General features: G+C 38.5%; 2 protein-coding genes across 3 annotated transcripts; both read right to left on the bottom strand.

Moving 5' to 3' along the window:
- Positions 1–369: 369 nt before the first annotated feature.
- LOC309695390 (nanos homolog 3-like) lies at positions 370–2,837 on the bottom strand (the record flags this gene model as incomplete). Its single annotated transcript, XM_082516002.1, has 2 exons — positions 370–2,342; positions 2,813–2,837. 2 exons carry the CDS (start codon positions 2,835–2,837, stop codon positions 1,672–1,674), a joined length of 696 nt encoding a protein of 231 aa, XP_082372128.1. The 3' UTR covers positions 370–1,671.
- Positions 2,838–5,947: 3,110 nt separating this feature from the next.
- On the bottom strand, positions 5,948–25,828 carry LOC309695218 (regulator of telomere elongation helicase 1-like). 2 transcript variants are annotated; one of them, XM_082515728.1, is made up of 29 exons: positions 25,638–25,828; positions 24,189–24,378; positions 23,236–23,329; positions 22,651–22,732; positions 21,182–21,242; positions 20,476–20,551; positions 19,052–19,136; positions 18,820–18,885; positions 17,921–18,077; positions 17,595–17,633; positions 17,433–17,505; positions 17,166–17,263; positions 16,982–17,037; positions 16,669–16,740; positions 16,383–16,464; positions 16,062–16,194; positions 14,534–14,647; positions 13,940–13,980; positions 13,347–13,432; positions 12,476–12,553; positions 12,248–12,325; positions 10,907–11,053; positions 10,640–10,755; positions 10,333–10,456; positions 9,687–9,852; positions 9,264–9,403; positions 7,462–7,639; positions 6,226–6,363; positions 5,948–6,109 (listed from the first exon to the last, which is right to left on the bottom strand). In XM_082515728.1, the coding sequence occupies exons 1-29, from the start codon at positions 25,737–25,739 to the stop codon at positions 6,096–6,098; spliced, it is 2,886 nt and encodes a 961-aa protein (XP_082371854.1). In that variant the 5' UTR covers positions 25,740–25,828; the 3' UTR covers positions 5,948–6,095. The 2 variants fall into 2 exon arrangements, with proteins under 2 accessions (XP_082371854.1, XP_082371853.1); XM_082515727.1 differs by having other exon boundaries at positions 7,429–7,639; positions 25,638–25,827.
- Between the last annotated feature and the right edge of the window lie 101 nt (positions 25,829–25,929).

The following is a 25,929-nucleotide window of genomic DNA, read 5'->3' on the forward strand; positions in this document are numbered from 1 at the left end:
AGGCCTTTAATCGAATGATCGGTTGGTTGATTGATAACAGAAAAAAATGACACATAAGATGGACATAAAGGACTGAAAACACCAAGAGCAAAATATTGCATCGCACTCATTTATGTAGTTTATTTTTAGATTAGATAATTTTGCAAAATAACGCAGCAAAATAAATAATAAGAGCCGGGATGTGCAGACTATTTAGCACTGAAAAAACTCCGTCCATGTGAACAGAATCAGGTGTTACCTTACCTGTTGATTAAATATCAAGACTATTTAGCAATAAGCTTACTTTAAAGGCTCGTAATAGGTGAACTGTCTTGGTATAGTTGAGTCACGCAGAGTTCATGGTCCATGTTGTGTTACTTGTTGTTTGTGTGTGTGTGTGTGTGTCACCCGATGACCCCTGGCGCCGGAGCGTCTAGACTACATTAGAGATGTGTCACAGCAAAGAGCCGCACCTGCGCTCAAAGAGAGCACATACATAGAGGTGAGATGAGGATAAATGGATAGATGCGGTCCTTTTTCGAAGCTGAGCGCACAGTTGTATTTCCTGCACAATCACACACGAAGTGAGGCTGTGTTTATGCCGGTTATACCATGAATATACACCCTGCAGGCACCACTTGTTTGTCAAACTGTTTATGAAGCAAAAGTCACATTTCTGTTTATTTACAAAGCAAAAAGAAGGGGGGGAAAGAGGCGTAGGAGGGGGTGGAGCGTGCGCACTAGCATACCGGCGACGGCTGTTTCCTTTCACTAAAAGGAAAAAAATAATAAAATGTGTACTTCACGTTACGGTTGAAACTGGGGGTTTTTTTGTGTTTTTTTAATTTTTATTTTATAGAAACAATTTTTGCTCATAACCAATTGACAGGGGATTTCTTAAAATCACCCCGCAGTTCTTCAGCTGAGACACCTGAGTTAGAAAACACAAACACTGCAGCTGTCTTTGTACAAACTTGTACAAACTCTGTTTTGACCTTGTATACTGTATTTCCCCAGCCCCTCTATTTTGAAACTAAAACTATTGAACCTTAATTCAATTTCTCACTTCACATAATCGTTTCACTTTTGCCTTGAAGTGTTACTTTTAATTTAATTTAATTATTTTTTTATGACGCATGTTCTCTGGTGAGTTCAGGTACATCTGTAACTTCAAGTGGAAGAGTTGCATGTGAGTTAAAAATTTTCTATAATACCAAAAAAAAAAAAAAAAAAGACAAAATACTGACGTTTTTGTCGAATAATCTGTCTGACATGAGGGATAATATAGCATTTGCATTTTAACTAAAAGACTCGCGCACTGACACTATGGGCACATTTTTAGAAATCTATTTAATTCCACAGAAAGGTTAGCCACTTTAGTGTTTCACTTGTGACCTATGAAGTACCCCCGAAATTGTATCATATTAAACAACAACAACAACAATAACAACAACAATAAACACTCGAGGACTTTAAAGAGTTTAATTTTTACCGAGCTTTGAGAGCGCTCACCCCAGCTCGGGGCTCCACAGATGTGCTGGATGAGAGCTCCTTGCTGCAGACTGCAGCGGAGTGTTTGACAGTCAAACTTGAAACAGTCTTTGGAACTGAAACGGTCTCTGCCAACACGAACACATACCCCAAACAGTTCGGTAAATATGTACAGTTTCTCGCAGCTTCAGTTTTCAGCAGCTACCAGAACTTGCCTACCGTCTGCATCCTCCCAGCAGCCTCGCACTTCATCTGCGGGCAGTACTTGCGTGTGTGAGCGCTGTCACCGGTGGCTTCGCAGATCGGGCAAGTGTAGTTCCGGAGGACGGGGCAGAAAACTATCCCGTCGTCTGATTTGAGCTTGTGAGATAGGTACACCCTCGGAGTCTCCCCGTTCTGCTTGCATAAGCGGCAGTAGTCCGAGGATGAGGCGCTGCTGCTGGTGTCCGACGCGCTGCTGGTCGGACTGGACTGTGATGAGTTTTTGGAGGATTTCTTCCCCAGAGTGGAAGTGTGGACCTTACTCCAAGGGGGCGCTTGTCCCTTCTTTGGACGCTCGGTGTCTCGGTTATCAACCTCACGGTTGCTGCACAGTTTCTCGAACACTTGGCTCAGATTCATGTAGTCGTGCCACATGTTAAAGCTGTCCCCACCAGTGAGGATCGAGTTCTGGACCTCCAGTTGTCTCGGCATTGTGGTCATTTTTTGGCAGAAGTAAAACTGAGAGTGTGTTTGGAGCGCCTCATATTTATAGCTCACTGAAGAAGGTTTTAAAATGCAACAATGTTCGGAGATAGAGAGAAAAAAAAAAGAACTTTGGTGCAGGTGCAGGTGCAGTCTTTTATGTAGCTTTCTGGTGACCTTAAAAGAACCTTTACGAAGCCCGTTGACAGGCCTTTAATCGAATGATCGGTTGGTTGATTGATAACAGAAAAAAAGGACACATAAGATGGACATAAAGGACTGAAAACACCAAGAGCAAATATTGCATCGCACTCATTTATGTAGTTTATTTTTAGATTAGATAATTTTGCAAAATAACGCAGCAAAATAAATAATAAGAGCCGGGATGTGCAGACTATTTAGCACTGAAAAAACTCCGTCCATGTGAACAGAATCAGGTGTTAACTTACCTGTTGATTAAATATCAAGACTATTTAGCAATAAGCTTACTTTAAAGGCTCGTAATAGGTGAACTGTCTTGGTATAGTTGAGTCACGCAGAGTTCATGGTCCATGTTGTGTTACTTGTTGTTTGTGTGTGTGTGTGTGTGTCACCCGATGACCCCTGGCGCCGGAGCGTCTAGACTACATTAGAGATGTGTCACAGCAAAGAGCCGCACCTGCGCTCAAAGAGAGCACATACATAGAGGTGAGGTATGAGGATAAATGGATAGATGCGGTCCTTTTTCGAAGCTGAGCGCACAGTTGTATTTCCTGCACAATCACACACGAAGTGAGGCTGTGTTTATGCCGGTTATACCATGAATATACACCCTGCAGGCACCACTTGTTTGTCAAACTGTTTATGAAGCAAAAGTCACATTTCTGTTTATTCACAAAGCAAAAAGAAGGGGGGAAAGAGGCGTAGGAGGGGGTGGAGCGTGCGCACTAGCATACCGGCGACGGCTGTTTCCTTTCACTAAAAGGAAAAAAATAATAAAATGTGTACTTCACGTTACGGTTGAAACTGGGGTTTTTTTTGTTTTTTTAATTTTTATTTTATAGAAACAATTTTTGCTCATAACCAATTGACAGGGGATTTCTTAAAATCACCCCGCAGTTCTTCAGCTGAGACACCTGAGTTAGAAAACACAAACACTGCAGCTGTCTTTAACTCGCGAGGGCAGTCATGGACGCAAGACCTGCGTCTCATCACTGTGTGCGTGCTTTATTTATACTTCTCTGTGTGTCTGTGTGTGTGTGTGTGTGTGTGTGTGTGTGTGTACAAATACAACAGAGTTATTCTAAGAATTCAGAGCTGAGGTTCCCCTTTTTCTAAATCTGCATGTTCTTACAGTAAGAGGAAGCTGTAAGTTGTTTATCATACAAGAGTTTCATGTCAAAAGTCACGTAGACATTTGCTTAGTGATAAATATTGTGTAAAGTGATAAATATTTTTTTGAAAACAAATTCTTTGAAGAAGTGTCCCTCACATCTTCCCACCTGCTTTCACTGCATAACAGCCCACCCTAGTGAGACAAGACCGAGTAAAAGAGCCTGAAAGGAGTTCAGAAGTGCCCTCAAGCACCAATTTTGCCCGCAAGCACCGCAAGATCCTTTGTTTTTCACAAAGATAACTGCTAGACTCCACGTACAGTGGTGAAGATGAAAATTTGCCACAGACCACAGCCACAGTCACGGTGTGACAAATAAAGCCAATAATTATTTCCCAGTTTGTTTGTTTTGTCAACAAATTGAGAAAATGTGTGTTTAATGAACTATTTGTACAATATAACATATATCAATAGGAGTACAAAAGGTCACAAAGGTCAAATAGTATTCTCAAGTGTAAGCTCAGTAATGGTCAAAATATTGCGTTTTTGTGACTGAAACTCATTCATGCATTTGTGTCATCACGCTTAGATTACTGTAATTCCCTGTTTACTAGCTTGGATAAATCATCTCTCTCTCGCCTCCAGACAATACAAAACGCAGCAGCCAGACTACTAACTCGCTCTACCAAGCGTGTTCACATCACTCCCATCTTATATTCTTTACATTGGCTCCCAATAGAGTTTAGAATTCGCTTTAAAATTCTTGTTTAAACATACAGAGCACTAAACGGCTCCAGATTACTTATCCAAGCTTCTTTTAAAATACACTGCTGCTCGTCATCTCCGCTCACAGACTCAGAGTCTCTTAGTTGTTCCCCGTACACGACTGAAGACAAAAGGGGACAGAGCCTTTCAGTCTGTTGCACCAAGGCTGTGGAACAGTTTACCACTACCACTACGTTTGCTTGACTCTGTGGATTCTTTTAAAAAACAGTTAAAAACTCTTCTGTTCAAACAAGCCTTTTGTTGATCTACATTTTATATTTTTTACACTAATTACATTTGATCTTTTACATTGTATATAATGTCTATTGATTTTATTGTTTATTTTAATATTTGTGTACAGCGCTTTGTGAATGTCTGTCTGTGAAAAGCGCTTAATAAATTAAGTTTACTTACTTACTTACTTACTTACTTACTGAGCCTGCAGTTCAGAAATTTAACCATTAGATGGAGTCATTGCCAAAGCAATGTCACTTTGAATTGGAGCATCACTGGGCTGACACTCACATTACAGAGGCAGACCAAAACACACACGATTAAAATAATGTATATAAACGTGGAGAGAGATAGAGGAGAAAAAAGCAACAAACTCCACATACAACATCCAAGTTGGAAAAAGCTGGGGAGTAGTCAGTGGTATCACATGTCCCCCCAAAGTCTGTTTTCAAGCATATCTAAATAGGCTTGTGACAGGGCCATTCTGTGTCATTCTGATCAATCCTGCAGTGCTGACTCAGTTGGCAGATGTGTGGTTGTTCTCACTATGCTACTCCCACAGGCCTCCCCTCTCCTCTTCCTCGTTGCCATTCCCTGATGAGTTGCATCCACAGGAATCTTGATCAGAGCGCCAGGGATTGGTCTTTTGAAGCTCTCAGGGTCCCCCTGTGATTTTACTTAGTTCTTCTTTCCCTGCTCTTCCTTTGGTTAATATGTTGAGGTTTGACACATCTCCAGCCCTTCTTGTTTTTGTGCTTGAAGTAGTCCAGGGAGGCACAGAGTCCTCGTGGAAACTTTTGATGTCCATCTCAGAGTGATGACATTGTACAAAGCTTTCCTTTCGTCTTGTTTTCTATAGGGTCATGCTGCTTATGCACAATGCAACCACCAAAAGGCAGCACTTGGCTGGATCTATATAAATTGCTAGAAAAACAGCAATAGTGCTCACCTCTACATGCTTCATGTTGTAAGTTGACAGTCCATGTTGATGCTGAATAGTGGCCTTAATGTGTAGATTATATAATTACTTAACTGAAATGTCCACTACAGGTTTATGTAGTTAGAGTTGGCAATCTTTCTTACAGAACATTTACTATGACTGATGTTAGTAGTCCTGTGTTTGTCCGTTATATGTCGTATGTAGCACCAGGGTCTCAGAGGAACGCTGTCTCACTTCACTCTGTACTGTAACACTATACATGGTTGAAATTAAAATAAAAGCCACTTGAATTGCCTTGTTACCTGAGATTACAGTTTACAGTTAAGCAACATATTCATTTGTAATTTATGGACCTTTTTTTTTATACAGTAGTGATCATGTTTTGAATGTTGATTCCAAGACAGCTTTTGTCTGTTTGGCTTTTTGTAATTTTAATTGTCTTTCCAATTTGCCAGAACACTTCTCCACAATCACTGTCCACATATACATACATACGTTCATAAGAACACAACTCTGAAGCCAAGCTGAGGTACGGGAGTCACTGAATGGCTGGTTTATTTTATTGAACGTTGAAAACATTTTTGTAAAGTTGTCCTCAAATGACAAGTCATCTTCTCTGCTGGAATAGGAGACATCCTGGAAGAGGTGATACGCCAGTCTGACATCTTCCACCCAAATGTCATCTCCAAACTACTTGGACTTGTCTGTGAGTAGATACACCACAAACTATAATATGACATCCACAGCAGGCATTTAACTAAAATTTAACTTGATCTGTTCGCACAAGAGCACTAAGTAAATATCAGATAATGTTTCTTACCGTTCTGCAGCATTACTGTATTCTTCCTATCCTTGGACAGAGTGTGATCAGGTTTGTATCCACAGCCCTGCCTTGCCATCTTCTGGCAATTTTCATCAAACCTCTTTTTGTGGTGTGGGCGAACAAAGTGGTAGAGGCCTGTGACACAAGGCAGCAATAGCAATCAACTACAAACTGTTTTAGCAATATTCCACTAACACACTGTTATATTGGTGCGAAATTATGACTTTGACATTGTTATTAGTATTGTGTAAATGTCTGATAATGAATACAGGTATATTCAGTTTTTTAAAAGTAACATTGGTTGAGGGGTTCCTAAGCTATTGTGAAAAACTGGGCAAACTACAAAGAACGCAATGATCCTATCCACAGTACATAGTTTCATTACGTATACATATTATGGTAGAGAAATCAATTTAAGAAAAGAGTGGAAATTCATATTGACCAACTATGATCTGCACTGTATCCAAACATGCCAGTTCATCCAAGTTGAGGTGGGCAAGCCATGGTCAACATGTATGAAGGCTGAAATTAAATATGGTGATGTTGATGGGACAATTTAGGAAATCACTGACTGCAAGAGATTTTTACCCAGTTATTAAAAACAATCCATGTTAACAATTATCCTGGTTTGTAGTGCCGACGTGGGAAATTTTTCTATTTTGTTTTACTATTGTGATAGGTATGAATGTGCAATTACAATAAAGAGTTCTCTCTCCATCTTGAATTAAAGCTCATTTCATCTTTACCATTTGGACAAAACACAACTTTTACAATTTTGTACTGTGCATGACCAAGTTGAAAATCAAAATCCCTGCTTGTTTCAATAAGTCAATGCATTCTGCACATATTTCAACTATTTTGCTGGCGTGAGATTTTAAATAAACAAATTAATATTAAAAAAATAATAATTTAAAATATTTCATTCAATTTGAAAGAGTTGAAAAAAAGATAATGACTTTAATGGATTTGTAAATAAGTGAATTGGTTAGACACATTTTACCTAGAGAGTAATATGAACTACTCGTAAATCTAGAAAACGTGTTCCGAGTTCAGACCTGTGCAAAGCAGGTATACTTCATAGATGTAGGTGAGAGAGCGTACTCTCATGCCTCCAGTGAGTATATTGTCATTCTTAAAGTCTCAGTGTTAACCAAGTGAGGTATTTTTGCAGCTATTAATTTATGACAGCAGAAGATTTACCATGTAGGAGATTCTGAGTATTAGTGTCTTTGCCTAAAAATGCGGTTTCAGTCAGCAGGTGATTCAGGTCATCAGTCTTTTTGTAGGTGTGCAGCGCCCGTATGATGCGGTGACAGCAGACCTCACTCAGGGACTTCTTCATGTCCGCCAGGAATGTCTTAGCCCTGCTGGGTTTACGTTCTTGAGACAAATCCTCAGGGACACCCAGCTTCTTCAATGACATTAGAAGAAACAAAATCTGAGCAGCATAAACTTTTTTACCACTATTTTACAAGTACAGAAATCAATCAAAAACTAAGTATACTTCCAGCTCTCAAGACTGTCTTCCACGTGCTTACATCTCTCACTACAATTCACAATGTTGTCTGAGAACATCACAGTCCATGGAGACTACTGCCTGACCTCATCTGTCAACCATTAGTACTGCAAACAAAAGTGGCCCAGATCAGATCCCCATCTGTCATTCCTACTGCACACCTACTCATGTATCTGGCTCTTACTCTGACTTATTTCTGCAGTACCATATTTCCTTTCTTGGCATGCTACCATGTGAGGTCCAAAAAGACACAATGCGAATACTTCTGACCTTCTCTATATACCAGATTAGGCTTAACATTATGAACCCTAACAGCTGAAGTGAAGAAGATTGATTCTCTCTTCATCATGGTACCTGTCTTGGTTTATATTAATTTCCAGTTTGCAATGGTCAGTATCTATCAAAAGTGGTTCAAGAAAGAAAGTGTGTGAACCAGCGACAGGGTCATGGGTGGCCAAGGCTCACTAATGAGTAAAAACTGGCCTATGTGTACTAATCAAAAAAAGCGACTGTGGCTAAAACTGCTAAAAAAGTCTTGGTTGATTCTGATAGATATCTGTCAGAATACAGAGTGGATCACATATAAGTATGGGGCTACATAGCTTCAGACCAGTCAGGGTGATCATGCTAAGCCCTGTCCACTGCCAATAATAGGTAATTAGAATTGAATTATTTTTTTGGGTCATATTAATGACCCTCTCAAATGCCTTTTTGTGTGGCATGGTGCAGCTAGAGAACCATAAACAGATGCAGCATGTGAGCACACTTTCAATGGAGCCACAGTAGAAGATGATCATTACTTGGATGTTACTTTGAGATGTAAATTTTGCATAAACATTGTTGCAGATCATGCACACCCTTTCATGGAAATAGTATTCCATGATGGCTAAGCAAGATAATGTAAAATACGTTCAAAAATGTTTTGAGGAACACAACTCTGGCTGCAAACATATTGGTGCCAGATAACCCAGACGACCTTCAGAGGTCTTTTGGACTGTTTCGGAAAGTAAGGACAACCAACACAATATTAGGAAAATGGTTATAACGTTATACCATACTGGCATACTTCTCTGTTAACACTCAATGCAAAAAACAAATCTAGTTTTCGTGCCTTAGCATACCTGAAACACATTGGTATATATGCACCAAGAATATATATCTTCCTTAGCTGCTGGTATATCTCATCTACTTTATCCTGCTGTAGTTACTATAGTTCTGCACATCCTAAATAACTGTACCAATATCCTTCTTCTCTGAGCGATACTCTCACTTTCCAAGACTATGTTAAACAATCTGGTTAAATTTTCACTGCTCTCCCTCCTATACATCTCCATACCTCCACAGGTATGTCATTTGTACCAACTGCCTTTCCAATTTTCATCCTCTTCAAAATCTATAGTAATCCCCCCTCACACATACACACAGACACACACACACACAATTACTCACACACTTTGTCTGTTACTCATGATGTGAATTAGTACTTCTTACACTGTGACAATGTCAGAAAATGATCTACCTTTTGCTCTCGCATGTCCTCTTCAATGGTATTGCTGGCTTGCTCCAAAGCATCCAGCAAGTTGAGTGGTCTCCTGTTATTGTGCAGCACCTCATACTGATTAAGGAAATTGGCCATGTCATTGGCTCCATTCTTCTCATCTGATCACAAAAAAATAATCAAGGACTCACATTGGGGCAGCTGTACATTTTAAAACTAATATTTGCATTTCTGTAGGTTTCGGTTTAACTGGCTTTTAGTCACTTCAATTTATACCATTTATTATTGAACTCATTGTTTCTAATGTAGTTTTTCTCCATTTAAACTCAATGAATTGTAAAGACATTCTAGTGAAATATATCTGGTATAGCAAAAGCACACCTTGATCTTTAATATGCTAAAACGAAACATAGCAAAACATCAAACCACATCCATTGTACTAACTGAGTCTCCTCCTCTTCAAGCTGGGAAGGTATGTGTCCAACACCTTGGCCTTCTGGGTGTGAGAAGTTTGCAAGTAGCGGCGAGAAGTGGAACTGGAGGACTGAGTGTCTCGTGAACACTCAGTCTCGTGGTTGTGTGCTGGAGCCTTCTTCCCAACCACAGGCCTCTTAAATGTTTAATGCACACACTGTCAGTAGAAGCTGACCAACTGACCTGCAAACAACTTTCATAAAAGCGTCTACACATTTTACTGCACATGCAATGATATGATATGTTAGCCGATATTTATTATTAAAAGAATCCGACAACAAAGGTTGGCATGGTGTTACAAAAACCCATAACTCTAACTTTATTATAAAAAAACTGGCAGAAAAAACTAGAAATCAAAGTTCATTAAAAGTATATTTTGGCGAGATAAATAGTGCCATAGACATTAATGAAAATACTCAAGGTAAATATTCACATTTTTAACTACTCTGGATTTTTTTTGTTTTAAATCACAACTCAAGTTTCCTATCTTTTCAGAGCTTAAAAAACCTACCCACAAATCCGGATTACCAACAGTACTATTAGCTGGTTCCTTAACAAAACTGAATAATGAAAGAATTTGCAGCATTGTATGAACTGTGCAGGTGCGACTACCCACCATTTTTTGTGCAGTCCTGAAGAACTGAGAGACATCACGGACGACATTGCCAAAGGTGTCATAGAGGCGCACATAAGACCTCACCCATGATGGAAGCATGGCCCGGGTATCAGCATTTTTAAATCTGTTGGGAAACTTTTCATTTTAGTTTAAGAATACTTTTTTACATTTTCAATTAATAAGGTGAACTAAGCACTTAATTGAGAATTTTTTAAATGTGAAGCTTCGGAGACACTGTCTGGTATAGTGGAGAATGTTCCCTCTTGTATGATGTTACTTAATTAAGTAAACGTGGTCTATATCTGACCTCTGATCACACAAGAAGATCGCTCCATAGTCTTCCTTGTGACGAATCACTCTACCAATGGCCTGATTCACAGCTCTGAAAGCCTGCTGTCTGTACCAGTCTTGCCCTGATAAGTACTGTTCACACACATACACACACACACACACACACACACACACACACACACACACACACACACACACACACACACAGAAATCCAACTACCGTTATACGACCAAGCAATCCTTTAGTGTACCTCAATAGTTAATTTTGTTGATTTTCTTTCACCTTTTGCCCTACAGAATTCTTTTGATTCATCTCATCCAAAAATTGCATTTTCAGGACAACGCGAGGGTCTTTTTTTGGAGGGAAAGGAAGGCCAGTAATGATGACACCCCGACCAAACATGTCTGCAAAATCCAGACCCTCGCTCGCCTAAGACAAGAAGATATAATTACATAGCAGCTTTGAGAGAAAGTTTTTGTGTAACCCTACATTAAAATGAAAGAGAATCCTAACTCCATATCTACGTTTTCTTAAATGTTTATCCAATTAGTCACAGCCATCATAGAAAAAGAGGTAGGTTGCAAAATGGAAAAACAGCATAAAACGGTTAACAAAGAGAGATATTCATGTCACAAAAATGAACAGTCATTCCCAAAACATTGTATGGTAATACACTTGTAAACAAAAGAAAAAAAATTGCCTGATGTTGACACAAGAGGACAAGGGTACCAAAGATATGACATGTCCTTTGAATATCATATACAATTGTGATCAGAAGTTTATGAACACTCATCATGGGTATGAATGTCATGATTATTTTGGGCTTCTAATGATTTCTTTCAACTGCTCTTTTTCCAGGTTGAAATGGTTTTACAGCATTCATCTATTATGACTTGAACATTATTGGATGCACTACTTTAAATTAATTGAGATTTTATATTAATCGCACAGGGTCAAAGGCATATAATAAACTCAAATATCAACAGACATCCACTTAAATCTTTCATAAGGTCTTTGTCTTTCAAATTGATGAGGTCAAGGCCATTAAACTCATCAGTGATTGTGATTTATTACAGCTGGAAGTTTCTCTTTGCAAGCATAAAAAGGACAAATATTCAGAACAACATGAAAGTCCAAGGAACTCAGTTTATGTAAATTGGGAAGGTCTCTTGGAACCATTCTGAACTGCAATTCCAAGATCATTAGTTCAAACAACTTCAATTAAATACAAGATATTCAAATGACTCACTACTTTACCATGCTCTGAAGGGGGGGACTCTAGGATATCAACAACTACAACATTTGCAGGTGTCCACATAGATAAGCCAAATGATTTCTGGAGAACAGTTTTTTGGACCGAGAAAAACAATGATCGAGTTGTTGTCCACAATTACAAGGTGTGTTTGGACGAGTAAAAGTGAGGGCTTAACACCTAACAACACTGCACCAACTATCAAGTATGGTACAGATGGATGATTTGTACGAACATTCATGATCATGATGATTGTATGTAAACTTCTGATCACAACTGTATACCCACACTATACAGCAAAAGTTGGAGCTGAAACATGACAACAGAAAACATTGTAGGACTTTTGCAGAGTCCATGGACAGCCTCCTCACCTTCCCTCGACACACACCAAAGAAGGCTCCTCCTTTGGATCGGGGATCATTGACTTTGGTGTAATAACCATCAATGACCTAGGAATAGACAGAAAGAAGCTCAATTTCTTTCAAATCTTTAGATTTTTATAACTATAAAAAGCTTAGGATATTTCTTCAGATGTGAAATGTTTAAAGAGGGGTTCACAGCCGAGTGATAAGACACCTAAAATATAAATAAATACTAACTTCATTAAAGGTGCCCTTCTCTGTAGGTTCAACAAACATGGGCTTTAACTTCTCAATGCGGTTTGCATGTCCAGTAGCCTGGTGATAACACATATACACACGCAGGAAATTACTTTATACAGTAACATCTTAGATTGTTATAAATGATTAAATTGACTGTGGAGTACCTCACTTAAAAAGAAAGAAAGAAAGAAATGAGTTCATACTGGTTAAAAGGCTTTTTACTTTTAATTATTACATTTATATTTTGATATCTTTACTATTTTTTAAAATATGCACACTGTACCCTTACGCACCCTGATGGCTCCCCGCCCCACCAGCTTATCGTTGTGGAGGGGTTTGTATGTCCCAGGTATCCCAGAGGCTAAATTGTGAGGGGGCTATTTGCCCCGTGGTAGGGTCACCCATGGCAAACTGGTCCTGGTTGAGGGGCCACACAAAGAGCGATTTAAAAGGCCCCTGGTAATAGAACGTCAAAGGAACAGTTCCTACTACCCGGGACAGGGTTACCAGGGAGAATGCTGGACAGACCACGTGAACGTAAGGGTATAGTTAGAAGTCCACAAAACTTTGAGAAGTTTTGTGGACTTTGAGAAGGGTGTCTGGCCCATTGCTCCGGGCCATTCGATCCGTATACGACTGTTGCAAAAGCTCGTCTGCATGGCCCATCATCCACTGGAAACAATAGCAGAGTTGTCTGTATATTAAATTTCCATTAAATGTATTTCTAATTTGCTAGACAATACAAAATATAATTCATGGAGAAAGAGAACACAAAACATAAAAGTGACTAGAAAAGCTAAAAAAAAAAAAAAAAAAAAACCCAAACCCTTATGGTTTTCCACAGGTGATTCTGCTGAATTACACTTACCCTCCAGAATTCCAATGTTTTTTCCATTGAAGGAAAGGAAGGGAAAAATACTAAGAGTCCATGAGGAACCAGACGACTCAGGTTGGCTGAGAAAAGAACACAGGTTACAAAACTGTATCACAATCAAAACCAAGGTAACAATTAAGTTTAAAATCCAGGCATCTGTGAAAATAGAATTTATGAAATTTAACAGAGTTAAAAGTTAGCAGAGAGTTAGCTTGCTAGTTTCCACCTAAACATAGTACGCCATGTTCTGATCGAGAGATTTCTAAAAAAAAAAACATTACAACATACAGCCGAAGGATGGACGCTAACTTTTTTTTTTTAAAATGGGCTTGTTCAGATTGAATAGAACAAGATAAAAGCCTTAAAATGTGTTAAAAACACAACAGCCTCAATAAATGCAGAGTAGTTTGGGCCCGGAAACTGGGTTCAGGTACGTCATCACTTAATGAAAAAGATAATAAGCAATATGAAATAACCATGAAGATCAGAGCATTAAGTTAACAGTGTTGCTGATGTCAGTAAGAAAAAAAAATCTCCTTAGAAACAGCAAAACCAAACAATTTCAATACTGTATATTGTGATCTTACCAACAGTGTTGCCTAAAGATGCCATGTTTTCAGGAACAAACCTGTGACAGAAATTTAAAGTTTGAGTTTAGCAATCAAGTAAAAACTTCACAGTCAGAACCAATGTAGGTATATATTAGTTCTGTCAGCGTTCACACGTTAATCTGGCGTTAACAGGCTTAAACGCGTTAAGGCAGTCCTCACAATTAACATGAAAAATATTTTAACGCACTCAATCCATCTGGAGTGCAGAATATAAAACAGTATGATTGGTGGGGTGTTCTTTCTAATACTTATCTTGCAATACAAAGTGCATAGAAAAGACTGTTTTCTTGAATTAGTATTATATAAAAATTAACTAAAGTCTTACATACACATAAAAGGATTTAACTTGACTTTATAATAAATCAAAACATGAGAAAAAAATATCGTTACACAACGATAATTGACTCCAGAAGTCAGAAAAACTAGCAAATAAATGAGCAAATTATAAGTTTTGCCATGCACCTTAATTTGTATTTAGGCATATGGCAAAACATATTTCATTTCAAACAACTGCAAATTTCCAAAGTGACCTGTTAGAAAGTAATCATATGCTAAAAAAAGAATACTGACCTTCGATCAAACGCTGAACTTAAGGGCACTCCATCTGGGCCTTGTGCAATGACGCCCACAAAGATCTGGTCGCGCTCAATCACATGGCTGTTCTCCAGACATACTGGGAATTCTCTGTAAGAGGAGGAGCAGAAACTCACTGTGATCAAGTTTTAGGTTTACCCCGCTGTCCATGCAGCAAACAAAAGTTTAGTAGTAATGCTACTTCATATGATACTTCATGATGAATTTCTATTCAGTGAAGGACAGAAAAATTGGAGGTTACAACATTTTCAAAAAGCATTACACTTACAGAAAACCATATATGTTAGATGTATTAGACAGAATTTTTTGAAAATGTAAAGATAAAATGCCGCAAATTCATCGGCATGTGTCATACTGACTAACTCCACTCTCAAGAATCCTGCCCATATTTACAAGCTGCTACACTCGTCACTTTAAATAACATCAAGGTCAATTGGCATTCTCTTTCGAGGATGCCAATGTTCACATTTTGGACAGAGAGGACAGATGGTTTGAAAGAGGAGTGAAAGAAGCCATCTATGTCCACTGTGAGCGACCATCTTTGAACAGAGGCGGGGTTTACGACACCAACTCTCTGCCATCTATAATCCAGTTTTGAGATCCTTCCCAGACGCCTTAACGCCCACTCACATCCTGGGCCATCTGACCTCAGGAATTCGCATGATAAGGTGGGGCCAGGTTTCACAATGAACACACCCGAAACTCTGGCTGATTGGGACCCACACCCAGTTTCCCACCTTGGCTCAGGCGACTAGAGGATCATCAGGGGGTCCTTTTGTCCCTCTGTGGGGGGAAACTCCCACTAGGTTTATATCTGGGACTCTCCACCATTTGACCTTAGAACTGAAGAAGCTTCTCGGATGAGAGGTGAAACGTCTTCAAGCAACTTAAAGAAGTCCAGACGCTTTCCTTTGCAAGCTCCTTTGACCATCAAGGTCAATTTAACTCTTTCAACTGTAACTTGTAAATTTAAATTGTTATTGATCCTTTTACTTTAGTCATAAAGTGTGTATTTGTTTCTTACTCTTCTTATATTTATTGTTAGTCATTTGCACTGCATGGAATTGGAGCCTCATCGTCTTGTCTCGCTATATACTACACTGTATATAGCAGAGATGACAATGCCTTTGGATGCTAACAAATTGTTAGAGGATTACATAGATCTGTGTATTGTCAGAATCATTCTGATTTATTCATAGACCATGTCAAACAAGTTCTCCTGGCTATAAAATGAATCATTAACTTTTATGTTGAGCATCGTTCAATTGCTAGAAAAATCAAATAATGAACAGAAGATTTAAATTATGAGATAGTGAACAGTTTCTACATCAAACAGCAGTTCACTGTAGAAAGGGTTTAATTCTTCTGTTCAATGTTCAGACTAAACAGGTATAAAGGTGATTGTTTTTTTTTATTTTTTTTTATTTTAAAGTAGTTGCTACTCAAGCTGGTGTGGGAAAAATGTAATTGTGCAGCAGGGCAGTCAGAGTGACAGCTAACTTACATTCTCATCTCAGATGTGAAAGAAGACAGGGGCGATAGGGTACCACTTGTCAGAATGATGCAGCGAATGCCTTGATTCACCAGATCTTGCATACTGAAGGCCGGAGAGAAGCACCAGTAACTCAGAATATTTCCTGCAATTTCCAGAGAAACACATCACATTTACCTGTAGTACGAATCTTTCATACACTAATAACGATTGAAACTATAACTTTTAACAGGGTTCACACTCTAGCGGAAATATATAAATGGTATTAATAAAATTCATTCTGTCAATGTGGATCCATGTAACACAACAATGCATCAGGTTGTGCACCGTTACCTTGCTTTTTTGATGAACCTGAAGCCCACATATCAACACTATGTTTTTTTGAGTGAATGCTGGTGTCCCGATGGATATGAACCTGAGCCGAACAAATGACAGAAGCTCATAATTAGTTATTTAATTTCCAAGATTTCTTTTTAAATTTAATATACCGGAACAATGGTGATAGTTGTGGCAAAGATATGCTACTTTTAGCTGGTTCCAATATGAACACGAATTGTATCCCCCCCCCCCCCCCAAAAAAAAAAAAAAAAAAAAAATTCCATTGACTTAATGAACACACCTTGAAATGAGCCGTGTTGGTTTCCATCTGGTGTAGTTTCTCCTTTTCTGACGGTTCACCACAAAATACCAGCTAAAATAACAAAACAAAGGGGAACCTTCAAACATGCCACAAGGTGATTAAATAACTACTCTTTATACAACGAAGAGTAATGAATTCTATAATTTTATTGACTGTCCTCAATCAAATCTGTTAGGCCACACAAATAATATGGGACCAATGCATATTAATTTTCACTCAAAAAGACAAAAATCCCCCCCCCCAAAAAAAGTTTAATATTGACCAAATTCTTTAATAGCCATACAAAGTGTACCTGTATGATATCAGAAAGCTTCTGGAGTCCACTAGTATTGAGAAATATTCCTGGCTCTGAGGAGAAACATGCATCAAACAGGTCATTTGTTAATTAGTTGCACTGATCGGTATAATAAAACTAGCCAATGTTACAAATGATAAATGATGTGATAATGTGTCTAAGCCAAAATATGATGCCTTACGTTGTGCCAGGTATCCAATGATGTGCTCCAGAGCTTCATAGACTGCTGTCTTGCTGCTGAAGGTCAGATTAGCTTTTTCGAACACCTCATAGATGAAGCTAAGACACAACATAGAGACATGCAGTGCTTATTAGGTTTATTATAACAGTTAAGATTCAGAATCATTCTCTCAGCAGCTTTAAGTGAGAACCCGCACTACGGTTAAGGTACTAACTACAGAGACATTCTATGACCACACTTTATTTGTTCTACCATGCTGTCACCTACATTCCAGGTTTGGTAATGCCTTGATCACTTGGATCATAGGCATCAATGGCAGCTTCCAGATCCAGTAGTATCTCTGTTAAAGCAGAAAATAAGTTTTGAAAATTAACTCTTGTCACAAACCAACAGGACGACTGACTCCGCAATACTTTAATAAATACTTACGTTTGATTTTTGCAATGGTGGACAAACCTAATTTGAAACCTAAAACAAAAAAAGAAAATATTAAAAGACGTGCAGCTGACAATCCTTTACTTGCTTTACAAAACAACAAAAAATTATTACTATTAATAATTTAATAAGGCCAAGGCTAAACTAAGGCTAATAAAGTTAGTGAAGACTTAAAAGGTAGAAGTAAATCCAAACTTATACAAGTATACAAGTAGCCCAAAATGCCATGAAATTTATACATAACTATACTATATTCCATGGAAAACTCTTTTAGAAACATGTATATAACCTGAGAAATTGAGACAAGTAGGTTTTCTTACCAGAAGCGGAGGTTTCTCCATGAAAGTCTACATTCACAGAGTCTCTGTGGCTGATTTCTTTAGACTGCTCCACAAGCAGCCTGTCCACAGCATTAATGGCTGAGGCTACATCGTAGGGAGTGAGATCAAATGATGTTGATTCTTCACATGTCTTTTCCTGCAAATAAAAGAAGTAAAATTTCCCGGAGGGATTAATAAAGTTTTATCTAATCTAATATAATATAAACATTGCTACCCCAAATTGAAAGGTCTGCAAACGTTCTCTTCATGTTTGAAAATGGAATATGTATCAGCCTATAAATAATAGTGATCGCACCACATTGTGTTTTATTTATTACAAATTGTTTGTAAAGCTTAAGTAACTGGAAATTTTAATACATTTCACTTCAACTATTATGGCATGATGATGACATTAGTACTTTAGTATGCCCAAGAGTACATTTCATACAGGAGTTTGAATTTATGTTTTTTAGGTTCTTTAATTAATAAAAGAAAATATTTGTTCATGTTTAAATACTGTACACTGAGCATTTTGTGAAATTGTAGATCTACTGTAATCAATCACTTGTAATGCACAGTAATGACATGGGATTTATTAAAAAATGCATTTTTTTGTGAAGCTATGCTGTTCAATATCTGGCTTGCAAAAGGATAGTTCATTAATGTGAATTTGTGCATGTACTTGTATTTCTCTACACTAAAACAAAAGGAAAATCTGGAAGCATTTGTTTTAATATGTGCTTAGGGTTTGAGCAGCCCAGCGGTCTTTATTTAGGCTCTATGTGGCATACAAGTTAAAATGAATTTGAAAGCCTTAGTAGTGGGTCACTTCTGGTCTTCGAAGCTTTAATTTAGTTTACTTAGTGAATACATTTAACAAAGGAAAGATATAACCATACCACATTGTGAGCCTCGTCAAAGATAACCACAGCTCCATTCAGGTCGATACTGAGTGCCTTACGGCTCTGGGGAATGGAAAGACGGAGAGAGCGAGAGAGTGGCAGTTGAATATTAGGATTCATGGAAATTGGAAATGACAGTGCCAATCATAACACTAAAGTCTCTTTCAATGCTGAATTATGGTCACATATATCATCCTGAGATGTAATGAGGATGGATGACTGAGCTCACCTTTGGATCTAGCAGGTAGTTGTATGGCATAAAAATGACATCTGCTTCTTGTTTCAGTGAACGAGAGAGGTAGTAAGGACAGACTCTGTGGAAAAATGTGCAAATCCGAAATCAAATACATGAACTTCAAACAAAAACAGACCCATCCTGATAGCTGGGTCTAAGTGTAGCCAGGCCTATATAACATCTTACATCCTGCTACTGTGTGTTGGATAGTCTCCGGGGAGCCATTGCACACGCTGCAGTTTCGGTCCTGTGCGCTATGGTTGACTCCTGGCTTTATTGAAGTGGTGCTTAGGGCCTATTGTTGTGGTGCCACAATCAGAGCCTCTGTGCTGTCCTTTAAGCCAGCCTTTGCTAGTTGCCATGTCAATGGTGCGTGTGCTAGAGGGATTGTGCATGACAATTCCTTATCATGTATTTGAGTCACCCAAGCAGCTCATCTCGGGTGGCCCATCTTGCTAGTGTCTTCATGGATGCTGAGGGTTTCATCCTGAACTCACTAATCACCTTGCCTCTTTCTATTGGTTGGGGTGCTGGAGTTTGGGTGAAGATCTCTATAAACTGTGAGGACACCGTATGTCCTGATATCAGTAGCCTATATAAGGTGTCAGTGGCCATTTTATTATTTCGGCTATGGTACACCCAGGTACTTTTAGATTGTTGATTTGACCACTCTTATTTATTTTTGTTTTCGACCTCTGATGGATTTCTTTGGGTTTTTTCAGCATTATGATGTTTCTCCTTCAATTGTATTGATATGACTTTGGTCCTTGTATTGAAAGTTTTAGTGAACTGATACAAAATACAAATTCAACACTTTGATCAACTCTAGATCTTTTTTCTGCTTAATTTGTCATGAAATGATGAAAGACCAGTCCTTACCTGGCCATGAAACTGTCTATCAGTCAGTTATCCAACTACTTTTAAACTGCTAAAAATAGAGGACGATGCATTAAAAATGGCTGCAATTCCTAAACGGTTAACACCAAATATCTGTTAAGCCCCATTCATTTTGCAAGTCACTTAACCCACTCCACCCACTATAATGAAATGCCTCTATTTTGTAACATATTTATTGGGTCACCTCACTGTTCCAATCAAGAGTTCAGCTTAACTTTAAGTTGTGACCCATCTATAGATTACCTACAGGGGTTTCACACTGGCTACAGTTTTAAAGGGTTTTGCTGGACAGCGCTAAATAGCATCTTATACTGAAGTAAAGAGGATACTACTAATCAAGTGACTGATTAATAAAATACTATTTGATTCATTAGCTACTATTAAGACAATACTTTGGTGTCACACAGAGACATACCCACCTGCCAATGCTGATTATTTCTTACCAAAGTAAGAAAGTGCAGAACAGAGACTTATTAGTGAAACAGAAATTTACAAAAAAAAAGAACACATCAATTACACACCTCTGCTTGTTGCCAAATTGGACCAAATCCTCCACATCAAGGATAGAACTAACAAAGTCTCTATCAGTGCTCTTTTCTAGAAGAAAAAAAGAAGATCAAGCTTAAGATTGAGTATTTATAAGATAAATTGCTATAAATCACTGATGGAATAGAATAGAATAGATTAAACCTTTATATTCCCAGAAATTAGAAATTTGGGATGGTTACACAGCTCTTATAGCAAGACAGATATAAACACAAGTAGTCCTTTATACACAAGAAACCAAATTCATATGTGCAGATAAAAATTTACAGAGAGATGTATAAAAATGACACGTGTCAAGTTTCCTGTTTTCTATCAAATGGGGGATTTTTATATAAGTTATAGAACGGCGTCATAACAAGTTATTATAATTTGCTATCCTCGAAGTAACAAATGCATGGACCACATTCTCAACATAACAATTTTCATTCAAATTTTTACAGCCACTAAAAGCAGGCAGTAGACATTTCATTAATATCCACATTTTGGACATTCCTGGACTTCAAACTTCCTCACAGTAGTACGTGAGGCCAAGGTTGTGCGATACATAGAAAGTTATTAGTGTTGAATAATATAATATTTGAATGATATATGTAGTCTGTACAACACAAACAAAAAAGGTAAATTACATGCTTTTCTAGACTATTATGCTACACGGATATAGTCACTCTGTTAGACCATTACCTTCAAGTTTTTTGTAGTAGACACATGACCTGGTGGAAACTTTTCCTCTGCACATATGAACCTGAAAAACAAAAAAATTGATTCCACAATAAGACAAAAATCACTAACTATCTACCCATAACCCGTTACTTATCATTTTTTTTCCACCAGCTAGCTCATTGGCTCATTTTTAATAGTACACATACAGACATTAGAAAGGATAGCGTCACATATGTCTTTTATGCTTTATTCCACACACAGTTAGGTATTGCAAGTTATATGTAGACTGGCACACCCAGGCACCATAAATCACTGGAGAAGAGGAGACCCGTCTCTGACCTTTGGGACTGAGAGGGCCTGCGGGGGGAGGCCTTGGAAGGTGAATCTTCATGTGACTGTTACGTGAAAAACACGGTTGAGACACTCTTGTTGCAGATGTAATAACTATTTTTTGACATGCTGGTGAGGTCTTGTAAGATGCCCAAACCACCTCAACTGGCTCGTTTGAATGTGGAGGAGTAGCCTACTTTAAACTCTGAGAAAATTTACCCTGGATAGGTTTCCCTGTTTGACACTGAACAAGTATAACAAGTTGGTAGAGGCACTATTGGCACGCAGTAGAAAGACAACTACTAGCAAATGGCCTGAGCCCACCAAAATTAGAAAATTGTCATGATGTAATGTTGTAAATATTTAAAATGTAGAAGCAGTAGACACCTATTGCAGCATAACTAAGGGAGGATTCAGGGTCACTTGATCCAGCCCTCACTATACGCTTTAGAAAAGAGGAAGGTTTTAAGCATGATCATAGTCTCCGTCTCCTGAATCCAAACTGGAAGCTGGTTCCACAGAAGAGGGGCCTGAAAACTGAAGGCTCTGCCTCCCATTCTACTTTTAAATACTGTAGGAACAACAAGTAGGCCTGCAGAGCGAGAGCGAAGTGCTCTAATAGGGTGATATGGTACTACAAGGTCATTAAGATAAGATGGGGCCTGATTATTTAAGACCTTGTATGTGAGGAGCAGGATTTGGAATTCATGTAAAGGGGCTGGTGTGGTGGCCGTTGGTTTCATTGAGCTGCTTCCACAAAAATGAGGAATTCATCTTGCTCTCAGATATAATAAAGCTCCACCGTCTTGAACTAGAGCGGGCGATAGTAGTGCTTGTGTTCCTGAGATCTAATGCACACTGAAGGCACCACACCAACCAGAACCTGCAGCAGGTGGAGAACTGATTTTATAATGCTACTGTTGGCGGCTGACCAGAACAAGGATGAAGTTACTGTTTCGAGTGGAAGTCCAATAGAATACAGTTGGCACAACTGATTTTTGTTCTTTGTGAATGTAGTCAAACTTTAAGTAGATTTTCCTCCTTTTTTTCAGCAGTGAGCTTGAAGAAATTCACTGTTTTGTGTTTAAAACAATTCATTAGACATAGCAGTTAAAACATCCCATTATATTTATATCTCTAATATTGCCTTTATAACTTACTTTGACGTGGTTGCTCTTCTGACACATGACGTCCTGGTTAATACACAACTGCTCTCTTGAGCCCATCACACACACCTTTGGGCTGAATCGAAAGAGACATGGGAGAACTGGTTTACCACAAATAGCCAAAAAAACCAGAACAGACAAAAGGTGCTGCACTCAGTAAGACTTCAAAATGATTATAGCTTATGTAATAACCCTTTAAAGCACCAGTAGTATTTGGTTAATTGGGACTTGTGTGTTGCTTTTTGAGATCTTTTAGCCTGTTAAACTTTGTCAGATACATTCTGTTATTAGGTTTCAGTTATCAGGCCTGAGTGTTTTTTTGTGAAACTGAACTCATTACACAACAAAACAAAATAAAAACGGTAGCTATTGTACCATTCCAGGATCAAATTCAGCTATACTAAAATGTATACTGTAAACCTGGTAATTAAAATTTGTATCTCCCTAGTATATACTAACAGTAGGGGTTTGGTGTCCTCATTACACCATGATCACAAAACCTATTAGAAATGTTGTTTTATATTGTGAATAGCTGTCATTCAGACAATCATGCATGATCAAAAAGTTAGAAATGCTTACCTGTATGAAGTGTTCTTTAACTCATTAATAACCTGTGTAAGCTGAGAATGTGTCCTCGTTGCATATATGATCTTGGGGACATCAGTGTAGTAGGCTTGACAACAATAAGAAAAGACAATTAGGGCTTTATACGTTGCTGAAAAAAATTAACTGAACACTTTTTAACATAGTATACCATCAAGTCAAACTTCTGGGATATTGGGCCTCATTTACTAACAGTGTATATGCGCAAATCTGTCTTTGAAGAAATTTGAGAATTTATGCAATGATCCAAAAGAACACAGACAATACAGTTTGAACAGATTAAACAGCTGAGCAATAAATATGCAAAAGTTGCAACATGATGTATATTCTAAACTTCTATATCAGCCTTCTGTCCAGATTGACATTTCTACAACAGCTGTTTTCCCAAAGCGAGAGACTGAGCACCTGCCACAGCTATTAGCTGTGCTACCACCTCATGGAGCCCCTGAACACCAAGCTGAGCAGCCTCCTACATCTCAACCATTCTTTGTACGATTTGAATGCATAGCTGAAACATGGGGATGACAACCCATCTTGACAGGGAATGGAAGAAGGACATCCTACCAAATATTGACTTACAACCTTGTTAGAGTAGTACAAATGCTGTCTTGAAATATGTAGAATATTTCCATGTATGTTTGGAAACATTACATGTTTGAGTGAATCGTTAAATCCTATTTTCCTAACAAAATATAAAGTGGTTTGAGTGCTCAAAACGAGTAGAAAAGCACTATAGAAGAAGCAGTCAATTTACCATTTATCAAAATATAAAGAAATCAGTGCTAGCTCATTTTCTATTGCATAGCGATGTAAGCACACAGCATGTCTTCGTAGCTTATATCCTTTGCGTTTTTGTATATGTATCTGTTATTCTTCTTTGACAAGTAAAATTACAAATGACTCTTGATTTGCAGATGATACAAACATACATGGTTTGTCACCGTCAGCTGTCCCCCAGGAAGACATAGGTGTGTTTGGAAACATCTCCTGGCCCAGCCTCTCTGCCATCATACAGGTAGACATGGTGTCCTTGAAGTTCTCCCTCCAGGCCAGGGTGGCACACAGCAGGCACAAAGTCTTACCTGTGCCTGTTGGGCTCTCCAGAACCCCATTGACTTTCTGAAATAACCAGACAGGTAAAGATATACATCAAATAAAATAAAATAAAAAACAAACGGAGAAAACCCAAAAACACAAATTGTGATGGTAACAACATTAAAATATTAGAGACTTCCAGGTATTAGACTACGCTTTTATGAGCAAAGATTTGGCATTGTGGAGAAAGATCTCCCTTTTAGCAGAAAGAAATATCTAGCAGATCAGGTTCATAAAAGGGCAGATATCTGCACAGATCAGTTAAAAGGTAAGGTGAAAAATAAATAAATAAATAAAACAGCACAGCGTGTGTCAAGATCCATTAGGTGACAATTGTGTACAAGTTTGATCAAACTCTGACCAGCGCTGTAGAAGTAGAAATTCTTGTGACTTGTGGCTGATATGTGGATATACACCTTGCAATTGCATAAACTGATCAGACCTTTGGCCAGATGTGTAGTGTGGTGAGAAGTAGAAAAAAACTATCAGAGAGAGTACACAACCACATGTTTAGTGCAAAACTGTCTCGGGAGCCTAACATAAGGATGGTTCAGGTTCAGTAAGCTTTCACTGCCAGAGCAAATATTTTATGATTGAAAAACATTGTAATCATTCATACACATGAAAAGGCAGATTTTTAAATCAGTTCTTGATTAAACATCGGGGGTATTTGAGCTGTTTGTCAGCTGTCAAGAGCCAGGGTAAACCCAAGACAAGTCAGCAGAGTGCTATTTATTGTATTACATAGAAACTGTAAAGAAATTCTAAGGACAGGTCAATGACATGAAGCCTCTTTTGTCATATGTTTTTTTCCCCATTATTATCATTATATTATGTGAAGCTACATTTTGGACAAGCAGACGTCAGACGGCTTGTCTTTCGGCAAATGGTAAGCATGGTGGCTTCATGGGGCTTTGGAGCGTGATGTCACGGGAGGGGGTGTGACTGCCGAAGTGCCATTTTAGCAGGCCAAACAAAGGGCTGAAGGAGCGAAAGCATCAGCAATGGCTCGCACTTAATGTGTTGTTGGTTGTTAAATCGCACGATCGGGAAGGGAATAAGCTGGAAAATCGGCTCTATTTTTTATTATTTCCCCACCTGGAAGCATCATGAGGGAGCTCGTGTATCAGATGTTACCAAAAGAAGTCATCTAGCCTGGATAGCAGCTGTGAGACGAGCTGATACTTGCAAGAAATGTGTCAACTCCAAAGCCCAGCAGCCATGACTACTCGGTATTGCCCCCATTTCCATCAACAGACATACACATGACAGTCGATTCTTACCTCCTGAAGACATTCGATTACTTTGTTCATGTATGCCTTCTGAGATTCATACGGAGAAAAGGGGAAATTCACTGTCACTCCCCTAAGAGTCAGCGAAGGCATCCTGTCCTCTGACGATTTGTAGAAAGCAGTTCCCAATCGCGCCCAGTTTTGTCAACGCCTACGTAAGGACGATCGCTATTGGCTGTCCAAGAAGTCGCGAGATAACTAATCCCATAATTTACTTAATTGGTCCTGCCTGAGCATTTGTAACAGACACTGTAGGAAAGGGAAATAACATTGTGGAAGACAC

The sequence above is a fragment of the Aulonocara stuartgranti genome, assembly GCF_965226115.1.
Source record: "Aulonocara stuartgranti genome assembly, chromosome: 19".
Lineage (NCBI taxonomy): Eukaryota > Metazoa > Chordata > Actinopteri > Cichliformes > Cichlidae > Aulonocara > Aulonocara stuartgranti.